The 15504-nt window shown below is 39.8% G+C and overlaps 1 protein-coding gene across 1 annotated transcript in view; it reads left to right on the forward strand.

Moving 5' to 3' along the window:
* Positions 1–15504, forward strand: part of LAPTM4B (lysosomal protein transmembrane 4 beta) — a 47682-nt gene that overhangs the window by 11178 nt on the left and 21000 nt on the right. The window contains exons 2-3 of the mRNA XM_026690583.2: positions 10770–10881; positions 12667–12740. Coding sequence (XP_026546368.1) covers positions 10770–10881; positions 12667–12740 — 186 coding nt within the window. The remainder of the gene's footprint in view (positions 1–10769; positions 10882–12666; positions 12741–15504) is intronic.

Consider the following 15504-nt stretch of genomic DNA (forward strand, 5'->3'; position numbering starts at 1 on the left):
TTTTCTGTATTCTTGTAGCACTCTTCATATGTTCAGGAGCTCATACTCTAACAAGGAATCCATCCACTTAGGTATTGTTTATCCATTTATCTTTTACCATTGCTGGCACTAAAGCCTTCTGCAGAGAGTTAGATCTTTACATAATGCATCTGAAGTAGGACAGTCTGAGCCTCATTTGTGCCTCTAGTGAGAATTCTGGGTTGCTTTGTCTAATGATCCATTTGTTTATGTCCTTGGCTGTCCACAATATTCTCAGGAGTCTTTTCCAACGTCAAGTGACCACATAGATAGTCCTTATCCAAGATGATCTGTCCCTAAACCTGTCTCTTCAAGTTTTACATCTACAGTGTTACTGCTATAATTGATTCATCTTTCTTGCTGCGGGTGGCCACTTTCTTCTTATCCTTCTGTCTACCTTTCTGAGCATTATAGACTTATCAAGAGAGTAGGGTCTTCAGTTGTTACCATATTGGCTTGTACATACATATCTATAGTGTTTCCCACACCTTCCTCCCCTCCCCCCTTTTCAATCATGTCTGTGTCTCGAAGATTGCCTGAACAAGTCCCTGAAATTTCCTTTTTTCAGAAGTCACTTTGCCATTGCCTCCTTCCCAGGGATGGGCTTCAAAAATTTTAGCAATGGGTTCTCTGCCCGGTTGCTGGGTGGGCGTGGCCATGGTGGGCATGGCCTAGTCAGCCTCCTGCATCACGGTGGAGGGGGGGCGTTTTTGTCCTCCCCAGGCTCCGGAGGCTTTCCTCAAGCTTCTGGGAAGGTGAAAACAGCCTCCCGGGCTCTGGAGGCTCTCTGGAAGCTGGAAACGGGCCCATTTCCAGTCTTCACGAACTTCCAGGAGGCCTATTTTTCACCCTTCCTGAGCTTCCATGCGTGCCCTGCACTTACCTGCATCCAAAACAGGCCGCCTGGGGACTCCTGGGAGGGATGGCCAGGAGTGGAATTTGTGAGTTCTCAGAAGTGCACAGAATCTTAGCTAGGGGCTCTCCTGAACCCCTGTGAGCCCCCAGCAGCCCACCCCTGCTCCTTCCTAGGGCTGAGAGAAAGTGGTTGGCCCAAGGTCATCCCCCTAGCTTTGTGACTAAGGTGGGAATAGAACTCAGACTCCCTGTTTCTACTAATGTGATGTCTTACCCACTACACCTAACGGGCTGTATACCGTAGTGTATAGTAAGAGCCTAAACTATTTTGCTTAATTTTGTTATGGAAGTGGGCCGTCGTTTATTTCTGTCACGTTTTTTCAACTTCCCATTCAGCCCATGGTTATGGGATCTCTAGTCAACTACCATTCAGGTACAAGCCTGGGGCAAAGTAGCTGCCAAGATTAGACAAGGCGGGCTGAATATTATACTGTAAAGCTATAACAGAAGATTATGTACATGCTTCACAAAAGTCCTTCACAAAAATGATGGGAAAACAAAGCAGAAATCAAAGCCAAAGTTGCCTCTGTGTTTCCATGATTTGGCTGCATTCATATACTGCAGAGAGAAAAATAAAAATGTCCAATGACTGGCATATCTTGGTGAGAGGAAGGAATAGCTGCGAATATGCCATAATAGCTCAGAAAAGCTTTTTAAAAAATCTGCAAGTCCATACCAAAAACTTGCAATAGCAGAAATGTAAATTCTAAGCCCTGGAATTTAATTAAGGAAGGAGGTCTATACAAGATATTGGGGGAAGATGTGGGTGGGGAAGGCAAGTTAAATATGCATTATTTGCAAAATGGGAAAGGCTGCTTGTTCAAAAATTAGCAATAAATTTGCTAGGCTTATCTTTTGAAAGGAAATTACAAAACAGGGAGGAGAAAATATTTGGAAGTGAGAACTATTTTGGTAAAGGCTTCTTTTTCTCTTTTCTTCCTGCCCCTCAGGCTAAAGATAATATATGCAAGATACGCATCGCTCAGAGAACCGCTGATAGCACGCTTGAGGAGAACAGAAATCCCTTTTTGAGGATTTGATGACAAGGGGTGGATTTTCTACTGTGCTGCCCTAGTGCATGCATAATCTTCTTCCACTTATGCTGAGCTTGAATATTCTAAAACTCATTTATGATAAAATGTCCCCAACCTCTAGTGAGCTCTCCATCCAAAGGTAACCAAACCTAGGCAGGTAATATATTAGGTAACTTTCATTTCTGGATGGCCTTCGTAGTATAATGCATGGCACAATAACCTTGGAAAATGCTGGCCTATTTTCCAGCTTTGGAAAGCTAATATCAGCAGCCCACCACATACCCAAGATCAAATTAATGAATTGGAAATTCCTCTGCTAAAATAGTAGATAGAAAGCTGCTCCTAGAGATATATATATATAAAATACTTTCCTTTTACATTTTAGAATTAAGTCACTCGGAGTTAAGACTTCCCTGAATCTAAGAATAAGGTGGGGAAAGACCTTTGACCTTTCCTAAAATAACTTTTCATAACCACTGAACAACACTTTCACTTTTCCTTTTTATCTTTTCCTAGGTAGACAGGTCATAGCTAGTTTGGAAGTAGCAATTTCTGGTCATATCCTGCTTTCGTCCTCTAAGATGAGGACATGGTTATGGTCTGCTGTGAAACTGAGGCATAACGAAAGACTCTCTGGATTTATTGAAAGAAATGACAAACAGAATGAGAAATCTCACTTCCAAGGCTAAAGGTAACGCCTTCCTAACCACCAAGAATGGCAGGAGACAGCGCTCTTAGTTTTAAGCAATCATTTCAAAATCTCCAAAAGCAATAAAAGGAAAGAAGCTGAAAGTTGCCATCTCTCGGGACTTTGATATTCTAGAGACACAGAAAATCAGAAAAAAATCATCTACACCAGGGGTGTCCAACCTTGGCAACTTTAAGACTTGTGGACTTCAACAAGTTGAAGTCCACAAGTCTTAAAGTTGCCAAGGTTGGACACCCCTGATCTACACTAACACTGACAGGGCAAGCTACTGCATACTGTGTCTTCTTCTGACCATTTTAAAACAAACAGTAGCTTTAGACTTCCGGTTTGTCGGCTCGCGAGCGGCAGGGATTTGCGGCTGCGCGATCCCTGCCGCTAGCCGCTTTGGGGCTCCGACCCAGACGGGTACGGAGCTAGGCTGCCTGCAGGGGCAGCTGAAGGTAGGGGGATCCGGAGAGGGGTTTGGGGGTGTTGCAGACCCCTCCCGGCCGGTAGAACCCCCTTTCCCAGGACGTGCAGCGGCGGGTCCGTAATGGCCGCCACAAAGAAGCTGGCAGCCGGGTAAGAATGCGAGGAGGAAGTGGAGAAAGTGCTTGTGAGGAGAAAGTTTTTCTTGGCTCCTAGGACTCTAAGACATATTTAATAAAATTCCTGAAAAGTATGACTTTCTGAATAATACTTGCCAGAAGAGGAAAAAGCGGCAGTTTGATGGTGCTGAAAGGATAGCTTTCCTCTTTTCCTACGGAATAAATAACTGGATATTAAGAAACCTATTTTTTTAGGTGAAAATTGGTTTTAAGCGATGAGTGGGAAGAGAGAGGATTAAAAAGAAAATATTTGTATGCTAAGACTTTGTTGGAGGAGATGCCTTAAGGATTTGAAGACTAGAATATACTGCAATAAGATTTTAAACAGATTTGGACTTTCTTTCTCTTTGATTGATATTACCCCAGAAGGAGAAAGTGAGAACTCTGCCTTGGTTTGGACTGACTGATAACTTTGGGACTGCTTTATTTTTTTTATTTTTTTGAATATTCTGGTTGTTGTAAGAAGAAAGAAGGGGAAAAGAAAAGAAAAGATTTATAGTGGCTTTTTCTGTTGAGGAACTAAGAAAAGAATATGAACAAGCAAAAAAAATGGTAAAGATGGTGTGGAAGAAGCTTTCCTTTTTTAGAAATGGCGCTTATTAACTATCAACAAACATTACAACAGATGAAGACAGCAGAGGAACAAGAAAGAAAGGAAGGAGCCATTTTAATGAATCTCAGAATTTGATCAAGAAAGAAGGAAGAGAGAAAAGAAGAGAACTAAAGGACTTAAGATTTAAAAAACATTTAAGAAAGGGAAAAACAAGGTGCAAAATCAATATAAGGATGGTAAACAAAAGGGAAGAGGAATACGACAGAGAAGGGAAGCCAGTAAGGCAGAGGCTAGAAGAAGGGGGGTAGAAAGGTTTGTTGGGAGAAGAAAGAAAGGGAAAAGGTGGAGAAAAGCTACAACGTTTTGAAATTAAATGAAAAAAAGGAATTTTTTATGGATAATGGATAAAGTATATTTTTTTAAAAAAAGATTTTGCAAGGTACATAAGATGAGATGGTAGTATTGTAATGGTTTAAGAGTTGATAAGAGATTAAAATGTTAAAATGTTTAATAATGATTGGCTTTAAAATTTAATAATAGGGGAGGTTTAGAATACTGTTTTAATTAAAGAGTTTAATAAGATTATGGTATTGATGTTATTATAAAATTTTTATTATAGTATTTGTTTTTAATATTTGGATTTATTGTCTAATTATGTATTTAATTATTTTGGATGTACTAGTTAGATAGAATGTACCAAGCAAAATCGGATTGGGTATTGGATGTTATCTTAAAGGTTAATTTGATTAACTTAGGGGGAGATAGAAAGGCATCATACTCTGATTAATGATTTCAGGAGAAACTTATTTTTTCTTTTTTATAAGGAATGAGACAAAGGGATGATAAAAATGGACAAAAGATACAAATATAATGATTCAAACTAAGATGATTAATTAAGATAGAATTAAGAAGAGTGAAATATGTGGAGAAGTTAATATAGAAGGCTTAGAATGGTAAATAAAATAAGTAATGATATGTAAGATGAGCATGAATATAATTGAAGTCCATGAAGAGAGAGATACCTGGGTCCAAGTTACTTTCCAAAAAGATTTTTTTATGTTTTGTGTGTTGTGTGTATATGTTTTTTTGGGGGAGAATTAGTAAAACTTGCAGAAATATAGAATGAGAATAATGGTAACTAAGTCAGAAAGAAATAGATGAAATAATAATAATGATATTGAATAAGAGTAAAGAGAAGTAAAGAGAAATTGAATAAGAGGTTTTTGTATGTTATATGGAAATGGTTTAAAACAGAATCATAATTTATCTGACTTGTTAAATTTACAATGAAAAAAGGTTTAAACATGTAATGAATAATGATAATTTGTGTGTTTTAAAAATTAATAAAACTTGTTTAAAAAAAACAAAAAACAAACAGTAGCTTTGAGTATGTGCAATTGGGACAGTGTTCTCTAAAATGCCTTAATTGGGACAGTGTTCCCTGAAATGCCTTATTTCTTGGTATCTCTCCTGGCTCAGGGAGATTTATGAGATGACGATTTCAAACGTAAGCATTTTACATCAACTGAATGGAATTGCTGAGCCACATGCTAAGTGATTTGCCCAAGCTTTATCCTTTATATAACCAGAACTTCATTTTGCACAGTGGGAAAACAGATTACTCAGCATGCTGTAGCTCGGTCACCCTCCTTTAATCCCTTATGTGCTAATACTGTCTGTGTGCTTGTTTTGCCTGTGGACTCCTTTGTTCCTCTTCCTCCTATAATATTCTGACTTGCTTCCAATTTCTGGAATCCTTTAAAGGGTTATATTTATAGCTATTTCCCAAGGCCCAGGTAAACCATGATCTATCACTACAGATATTTTTGCCTGACTTACACAACACATGAAGCAAAAAATCGTGGCTTTTAGTGGTGAGTTAGGGACAACTGACCACTTTATTGTAAAATACCAAAGTACAGTGGAACCTCAGGGCGCGAACTATCCTGTTCGCGACCAAATCGGGTGGCGAACAAAAATCCACCCAATTTTTGAATTAGGTCACGATTCAAAATCGGGTGGCAACAAAATTGGTGCGGAAAGATTCCCTTTCTGTGCTGATTTCCCCTTTGGCGCCATTTTTTTTCTGCACACATGCACAGTTGGTCGTGCTTCCAGACAAGACCAAATCGGGTCACAACCGGAGCCCGGGAATGGATTACGGTCATAACCTGAGGCTCTACTGTACCCTTTTGAATTAGTCCAAAGTTTTTCCTAGTTCTGCCTCCTCTTTCTCTTCTGGCCAATCATAAGCAAGTGGGAAGCGGTTGTGAGCCCCCAAAGAATCTGAAAAATTATCCTCACTCAGTCCTGTTGGAAGAAAAATACAGTCCAGTTCCAAGCCTGGAGAAAGAAACCTGGTTGTTGAAAACAAAATGGAGTCTGACTGTAGGAAAGAAGGTCTCTTTATTTGGTTTTCCAGAAACTTCTGTGACAGCAGCATGTTTGGCTGACAAAATGGGGTCGAGATAGGTGGGCTTTTATACATTCTTTGGGGCTTTGTGATTGAGATGCTTTTGGTTGTGAAATGTACTTTAACCTGTGCTTGAGTGTGCCCTTTTTGTATTCTAATTCAACAAACATTGTTGCCATTTTTAATGATCTCAGAATTTGATCAAGAAAGAAGGAAGAGAGAAAAGAAGAGAACTAAAGGACTTAAGATTTAAAAAACATTTAAGAAAGGGAAAAACAAGGTGCAAAATCAATATAAGGATGGTAAACAAAAGGGAAGAGGAATACGACAGAGAAGGGAAGCCAGTAAGGCAGAGGCTAGAAGAAGGGGGTAGAAAGGTTTGTTGGGAGAAGAAAGAAAGGGAAAAGGTGGAGAAAAGCTACAACGTTTTGAAATTAAATGAAAAAAAGGAATTTTTATGGATAATGGATAAAGTATATTTTTTAAAAAAAGATTTTGCAAGGTACATAAGATGAGATGGTAGTATTGTAATGGTTTAAGAGTTGATAAGAGATTAAAATGTTAAAATGTTTAATAATGATTGGCTTTAAAATTTAATAATAGGGGAGGTTTAGAATACTGTTTTAATTAAAGAGTTTAATAAGATTATGGTATTGATGTTATTATAAAATTTTTATTATAGTATTTGTTTTTTAATATTTGGATTTATTGTCTAATTATGTATTTAATTATTTTGGATGTACTAGTTAGATAGAATGTACCAAGCAAAATCGGATTGGGTATTGGATGTTATCTTAAAGGTTAATTTGATTAACTTAGGGGAGATAGAAAGGCATCATACTCTGATTAATGATTTCAGGAGAAACTTTTTTTTTCTTTTTTATAAGGAATGAGACAAAGGGATGATAAAAAATGGACAAAAGATACAAATATAATGATTCAAACTAAGATGATTAATTAAGATAGAATTAAGAAGAGTGAAATATGTGGAGAAGTTAATATAGAAGGCTTAGAATGGTAAATAAAATAAGTAATGATATGTAAGATGAGCATGAATATAATTGAAGTCCATGAAGAGAGAGATACCTGGGTCCAAGTTACTTTCCAAAAAGATTTTTTTATGTTTTGTGTGTTGTGTGTATATGTTTTTTTGGGGGGGAGAATTAGTAAAACTTGCAGAAATATAGAATGAGAATAATGGTAACTAAGTCAGAAAGAAATAGATGAAATAATAATAATGATATTGAATAAGAGTAAAGAGAAGTAAAGAGAAATTGAATAAGAGGTTTTTGTATGTTATATGGAAATGGTTTAAAACAGAATCATAATTTATCTGACTTGTTAAATTTACAATGAAAAAGGTTTAAACATGTAATGAATAATGATAATTTGTGTGTTTTAAAAATTAATAAAACTTGTTTAAAAAAAAACAAAAAACAAACAGTAGCTTTGAGTATGTGCAATTGGGACAGTGTTCTCTAAAATGCCTTAATTGGGACAGTGTTCCCTGAAATGCCTTATTTCTTGGTATCTCTCCTGGCTCAGGGGAGATTTATGAGATGACGATTTCAAACGTAAGCATTTTACATCAACTGAATGGAATTGCTGAGCCACATGCTAAGTGATTTGCCCAAGCTTTATCCTTTATATAACCAGAACTTCATTTTGCACAGTGGGAAAACAGATTACTCAGCATGCTGTAGCTCGGTCACCCTCCTTTAATCCCTTATGTGCTAATACTGTCTGTGTGCTTGTTTTGCCTGTGGACTCCTTTTGTTCCTCTTCCTCCTATAATATTCTGACTTGCTTCCAATTTCTGGAATCCTTTAAAGGGTTATATTTATAGCTATTTCCCAAGGCCCAGGTAAACCATGATCTATCACTACAGATATTTTTGCCTGGACTTACACAACACATGAAGCAAAAAATCGTGGCTTTTAGTGGTGAGTTAGGGACAACTGACCACTTTATTGTAAAATACCAAAGTACAGTGGAACCTCAGGGCGCGAACTATCCTGTTCGCGACCAAATCGGGTGGCGAACAAAAAATCCACCCAATTTTTGAATTAGGTCACGATTCAAAAATCGGGTGGCAAACAAAATTGGTGCGGAAAGATTCCCTTTCTGTGCTGATTTCCCCTTTGGCGCCATTTTTTTTTCTGCACACATGCACAGTTGGTCGTGCTTCCAGACAAGACCAAATCGGGTCACAACCGGAGCCCGGGAATGGATTACGGTCATAACCTGAGGCTCTACTGTACCCTTTTGAATTAGTCCAAAGTTTTTCCTAGTTCTGCCTCCTCTTTCTCTTCTGGCCAATCATAAGCAAGTGGGAAGCGGTTGTGAGCCCCCCAAAGAATCTGAAAAATTATCCTCACTCAGTCCTGTTGGAAGAAAAATACAGTCCAGTTCCAAGCCTGGAGAAAGAAACTGAAAACAAAATGGAGTCTGACTGTAGGAAAGAAAGTCTCTTTATTTGGTTTTCCAGAAACTTCTGTGACAGCAGCATGTTTGGCTGACAAAATGGGGTCGAGATAGGTGGGCTTTTATACATTCTTTGGGGCTTTGTGATTGAGATGCTTTTGGTTGTGAAATGTACTTTAACCTGTGCTTGAGTGTGCCCTTTTTGTATTCTAATTATTGTTGCCTGACTCCCATTGTGGCTGAGAGGTCATGCCCTGTCCTTGGAACTGGGTGGGGGAAATATAGACTTTAGGAGTCTTTTTTATCTACTTTTTACAGCCTTCTGTTGGAGCTGTGGCTGAAGGCATTTTGTTTATGAACAGGGTGGCCTGGTTTTCTTAATGGGTACAAACTATCCATCTCTAAAGACCAGGCTTCTTCTTGAGACTGTTTTCCTGTAGCAGGAAGACTGGGGCTGCTTTCTGCCTTTAAGAACATGTTTCTCCTCTTCTCCTTTAGGGGAAGTATAATATTCTGCCTCTTTTAATATTCTCATTCTCTAGGAGATGGGGCTTCCTACATCCAGAAGTGGTATTCTGCAGGTTCTGACCAGTTCTGGAGAACCAGTAGTGGAAATTTTGAGTAGTTCGGAGAACCGGCAAATACCACCTCTGACTGGAGATTTTACAGTATCCTTCCCCTGCCATGCCCACCAAGCCACGCCCACAGAACCGGTAGTAAAAAAAATTGAATCCCACCACTGCCTACATCCCCTTCAATCATGAATATTATGATGGCAGAACTACTAAAAATGGAAAGTAGTTTTATCATTCTCTAAGAATCATTGGGAAGGTGAGGCTAGATTCACTGGCTGGACTCAGAATATCAGTGGTAGAACATTTTCTCTGATGGTGCAAAACAAGATTCAGTTTCCACCCCATCCCTGAAGAGAGTGGCTTCCAACTATCCTGGATATTCTCTAAAACTTAGGAGAATGAGAAGAAAAGGGGAAGAAAAATAGGTATACTCTCTGAAGTCAGCCCTGACCTTGAACTGAAACTCAAGAACATATTGTATTCAAAGAGGTAGTAAATAAATAATTTTGCTAGAGTGTATTGATGTCATTTAAACCATTGCCTTCCTTTTGTTTCGTATTTCTATTTTTCCAATAACCAAGGGAAATTTGGCTTTGCTGGTCTAATCAGGGAATTTTTCATTAAACCCATATCCAAAACTGCACAGTTCTATAGCGGAAACTATACCTTGTGATTTAGAATTGGGACAAGGTTTTTTATGTTCTGTATTTCGGCCTTTCATCGGTTCTTATTTCTTTTTCGGTCACTCTGTTGCTTTGTGGTTTGAATTTCCAATTCACCACCCAGAGTCATTTGTTTCCTGATTAGGTACCTGATCCTAATCCTTCCTCCCTGCTGCAATTTGTTTTCATTGTAGAATATTTTTCTTGTCTATTAATCATCCTAAAAATCTTAGCATTCTTTATCAATTAGAATTTATCTCCTGATCTGAAAATTAAAGCAATTGCTTCTTACAATGTGTGCCATTTGATTACAGTTGGCATATGGCACAGGAATATATATTAAAGCTTGGATATCATTAAAAGTCACCCTAAATTATAAATAACATAAAATCTTAAGACTTGCTTTAACTGTCTGCTATTTATAGTTTTTGTTGAGGTAAGCTATCACAGGGCCGGTCCAATAATGACCAGGGGGGGGGGGGGAGGTGGGGGGGGAGAAATCCTCTGTAACATTAATCCAGTTAGATTGTTCTTGCCAAATGGAATTATCATGCATCTAACATCCTAGAATGGTTATGCATATTTGAAAAGGGAACACATTTTCAAATAAAATATCTAGAGAAGGGTCATGATGTTCATATTTATGCCTTCTGGATTTTCTGGCCCAAGGTGCCACCTGTATTTTTATATCTGGCAGAATGAAAATACGTGCTCATTTAAGTATATCAGAAATATAACCTGACTTTAAGTATACATTATAGAATAAAAATACAAAATGTGCTCCCTTCCAGTGATTTCCATCATAGAACACAATCTCAGAATTGCTATTCTGATCTTCTGATTCACCCCTCCCACTTTTTTTTCTCTTTTCTTATCCAGATCCTCAATGCAGTGGTACTGCTGATTATATTGAACGCCTTGACAGATCCTGGCCAGTATCACTTGGCGGGTACTGAATTAAGCAATGACTTTGAATTTATGGATGATGCCAGTAAGTATATATCATTTCATTAGTAATTTACAATCTGGCTCCTGTTAAACTGGTATTGTGCCAGGGCAGCACTTTCACAACTGGCATAATATTGCTGTGTGTATATATATATGGGGGCTGAACCTTCTCTGAAAGTTCTTGAGACAATACTATTAAAGACGATATTTATACGGAAGACTTTAATTAAAACAGGCTGCCTTGCCCGTTGAGATTCAGCTTGGAAAAGGTGTGGGCTCCCCCTAAAAAATAGAAGACCAGTAGATGGCAGCAAAGAAATAGAGAAAAATCTAATACTTGGCTGACATCTAATGGTGTCCAACATTTTTGCAACACCAAAAAAGAATAGGTATTATTTATTTAGCACAGGGGTCCCTAAACTTTAAGACTTGGGGACTTCAACTCCCAGAATTGTCCAGCCAGCTATGAAGTACACAAGAATTCTGGGGGTTGAAGTCCACAAGTCTTAAAGTTGCCAAGTTTGGAGACCTTTGATTTAGCATATGGCATGCAATATCAGGGAAATCTACAAATGCTAGGTATAAGGCAGTCCTGACAGTGAAAATTGCTAGTTCATTCTGTTTGATACTTGCATGCCTATCTGTGGTATATTATACAGGGCAAACTCAACTTTGACCAGCTGACTAGTGGCACTCAGGTTGCTAGCTCTTTCAGGCCCCTCCTCACCCTGTGTTTTGTTGACTTGCATCTGGCTAGGTCCAGCACCATCTTCTGCTCTCCACACCTACAAAGGCAGTTAGTCACTGAAGTGGTACCCATTTATCTATTTGCAATATTGCATGTTTTTGAACTGCTGGGTGCGCAGGATCGAGCAACAGGAGCTCACTCCATCTTATAGTGCAAGGCTCGAACCACCTGAGTGCAGACCATTTCTGTTCTGCAGTTTCAGCATCATTAAACCACTGAGCCACAGTGTCTCCACATAAAGATAGGCTGGGGCCTGGGGGTTGGGGGTCCCTGTCTTACTGCACCAAAAAAATGTTGGAAGTCACTGCTTTTTGTTTCTTTTTTATTCCCCCCCACCTTCATTCACTTTTTTCCAACTTCCAACTCAATTGTTCTATATTCTATGTTCTATTCCCTTTATTATCTTTCCTTTCCCATTTTTTCACAATCTTTATTTCTATTTTATATTAATAAAATAATTTTTTATATAAAAAAGAGCATAAGTTAGTGATGAGGATGATGAGGATGGAGCAGCTCCAGAATGGAAAAGGTGCTGAACTTGGATTGATAGTTCTGAGACATAAATGTGGAAAAAGATATCAGTTTGGTGGCGTTAAGAATATAGAGTTAAGCGGGTGGGGTTTAGCTCAGGCATGTTTTTCTCAGGCCAAAGAGCTGTGTGGTCCAAAATTGCTATCTTCTGCAAGCATTAGTCTGAAAATATTTGGACACATCACTTCAAGCCAAGTTCTCCAGCAGAGGATGCTCCTGCACCAGAAAAATACTTTCTGGGCCAAAGGAGCAGAAACTAGGCCGGAAACACCTTCTAATAATACCCAGGAAAATCCAGTTTTGTCTCAGGCCAGTTCATGTTTCATAAACAAGGAGAGGCTTGTTTAAGAGGAAAAAAAGCAATCTTGATTTCTGTGGCCTCTGGTACCATTGTGTATTGTTAAAAAAGATGGAATGCTATTAAGAGAGCAGTTTCGATTGAATCTCTGAATATTTTCCTTGGGGACTAATAATAATGAACACATTTTATTTAGTAAAACAAAATGCTGGCTTTCCACAGGGCTGTGACTGATTCATTATTTATTTCAGATATGTGTATTGCAACTGCGGTCTCTCTTCTCATGATTCTCATTTGTGCGATGGCCACCTACGGTGCATATAAGGTGAGGCCTAATGTAGGGCGTTGTATTCTGTCTTAATTAACTTACTTTGAAACTGGTCCATAAGTCGTGAGATGTTGGGCAGCAGACCACAAAGCGGAGGGGTGGGGGGTGAGAAGCACAAAGAAAGCTAGACATTCATAAAGAAGGATTATCTACAGTCAGTTAGGCCCAAAACATGATGAAATAAAGATGTACTTTGCATAAGGAGGAAAGATATTACACATTGTCAAGGAGATGCATACACCAGAGCACGAGGCTGCATTTAGAAATACTGTATATAAAGAAGTTAGCGTAGATCGGGGTGTCAAATTCAATTTCATTGAAGGCCGCATCAGGGTTGTGTTTGACCTCGGGGTGTGTGTATGTGGCCAGAATGGGCACGGCCAGTTCGAAGTCACTTGTGTCAGGAGGCACCTGTGGTGGCCAAGTGCTAAGGCAGGACTTCTCTCAGACCCTCCCTCCCTCTCATTATAATCTTCCTTCCTTCCTTCCTTCCTTCCTTCCTTCCTTCCTTCCTTCCTTCCTTCCTTCCTTCCTTCCTTCCTTCCTTCCTTCCTTCCTTCCTTCCTTCCTTCCTTCCTTCCTTCCTCTCTTTCCTTATTTTTCCTTCCTTGCTCTATTCCCATTTTTCCTTCTTTTTCTTTGTCTTTCTCCTTTCCGGTCCCTTCTTGCATGCTCAAATGCAAAATTTCTCCTTTTGTTTTGCTTTTAGCTTGTTTTGCTAGCCCTGTGCCAGTGAAAATGGAATCCGCGTGTGGCCCTTCCGAGTTCCATTTTCACGGGCAGAGACACCAAAGGCCGGTCCTTTGCTGTTTCCAAGGCACCCTGTGGGACAGTTTCAGCCTGCAGTCCTTCAGTTTGACACCCCTGGCTGAAATTAATTATAGAGGAGGATGGATTCCATAATCTAATGTTATGTTTGATTATCACTTCTGTGGCCACGATAGCTGGAAATTCTAAGAATTATAACCCAATATAAAGAGCGCCTAGTTGAGACAGGCTTCCTAGAATAACAACTGTAAGCATTGTGAACTTTTCTCAGGACCAGTAAATTGCTTTGAAAAACTTTTTAGGAAAATATCCCAAAGGTGCTTTTCAAAAAGCAACTGGACTTTCTTGTTTTTTCCTTGAAGATGTTTTGCTTCTCATCCAAGAAGCTCCTTCAGTTCTGACTGAATGGTAGTGAATGGAATGATTTATATTCCTTGCAGTCATCTGGTCATTACCATTCTCTCTGAGAACCGTTGAGGCCGCTTGGAGGTTTATCTATGCCTTCAGGGTGACTTGAATAGTGCAAATGGTTGTGGAAGCTTCTTGCAACTGTTGAAAGGACTGTGCTGTAAATAGGAGATAGATCGTTTTGTATTCCTCCCTCTCTATTAAGAGAGGGCTGTTCAATTTTAACGTAGGTGGCCTCTTTGACTCCTCTTCCACACCAGCAGGGTCTATCCAGAATGTGGACTTTGTTGTCTTCAAAACAGTGGCCTTTGTCTTTTCAATGTAGATCAGGGGTCCCCAACCACCGGCCCGTGGAACAAGTCCTACGGGCCGCTGGCTTGCTGGGCGCCGCCATCTTGTTTTGATGAAAAAGTGCTTCCGGTGAGCTTTTCGGGTAGAAAGCTCACGGGAAGCACTTTTTCATCAAAACACTGTTCATCAAAACATTTCTACCCGGAAAAGCTCACGGGCGCTGGGAGCCGCCATCTTGTTTTTGATGAAAAAGTGCTTCCGGTGAGCTCACCGAAGCACTTTTTCATCAAAACAAGATGGCGGCACCCAGGTGATGTCGGTACCGGGCCGCGCCATAAAAAAGGTTGGGGATACCGGGACGCGGCGTAAAAAAGGTTGGGGATCACTGATGTAGATGGACTGCTGAATCTTGCCCTGATAGGTTTGTTCTCCTTGTCAGGGATGTCAAACTCAATTTCATTGAGGGCTGCATCAGGGTTATGTTTGACCCCAGCGGGCTGGGTAGGGGAAGTGGGATGGGGTGGGCGTGGTCCGCTGCCAGCAAAAATGAAGCTCGGGGGGATATGGACCCCATTTTGAGCTGGAACAGCCTCCTGTAGCCCTCTGCCAGAGAAAACGGAGCTTGGGGGTACTTTTGCAATAGGCGCACCATGGGCTGGTCCTTCGCTGTTTCCAGGGCAGCCTCACAGGCCGGATGTAAGTACTCTGTGGGCCAGATCTGACCCACGGGCCTTGAGTTTGACACCCCTGTCCTATGTTGTGCCATGGTTTGTGAAATGATTGTTTTGTTTCTCCAATGTACAGATCTGCACATGTCTCAGTGTACATTGTATTGCATATATCATACAGCTCAGTTTGTGTCTGGGTGTTTTATCCTTGGAGTGGACAAGCTTCTGCCTTAGTATTCTTAGTATTCTTGGGTTTAAAGTGTGCGTGCATGTTGTATGGTTGTGCTGGTTAGACAGTATATAGTTAGTTTAGGAATGAGAGCTGCCCCCATAAGGGAATGCTTCATGGGAAATGTAGTTAATGCCTCTTGGGAGATGTAGTTCATGTCACATGGTTACATCAGTAATCCTGATTGGTCACTGAATTGACCTCGGGTTGGGCTGAGGGAGTTTTGGGGCATTCTTACCTGGACCCCAGCATCATGCTGGAGTTTTCCTTTGGTATACCGCTATGGGATGAAGATAACCATCTTTTCACACTATTGAGGCAACTATTAAGGCAAAGATTGGACGTTAGATGAATCTCTGCATAATTGTGAGTTATATTTTGAGGATGCCTAATACAA

The sequence above is a fragment of the Notechis scutatus genome, chromosome 3, assembly GCF_049901735.1.
Source record: "Notechis scutatus isolate UNSWTSFEM ecotype Mainland chromosome 3, rNotScu1.2, whole genome shotgun sequence".
NCBI lineage: Eukaryota > Metazoa > Chordata > Lepidosauria > Squamata > Elapidae > Notechis > Notechis scutatus.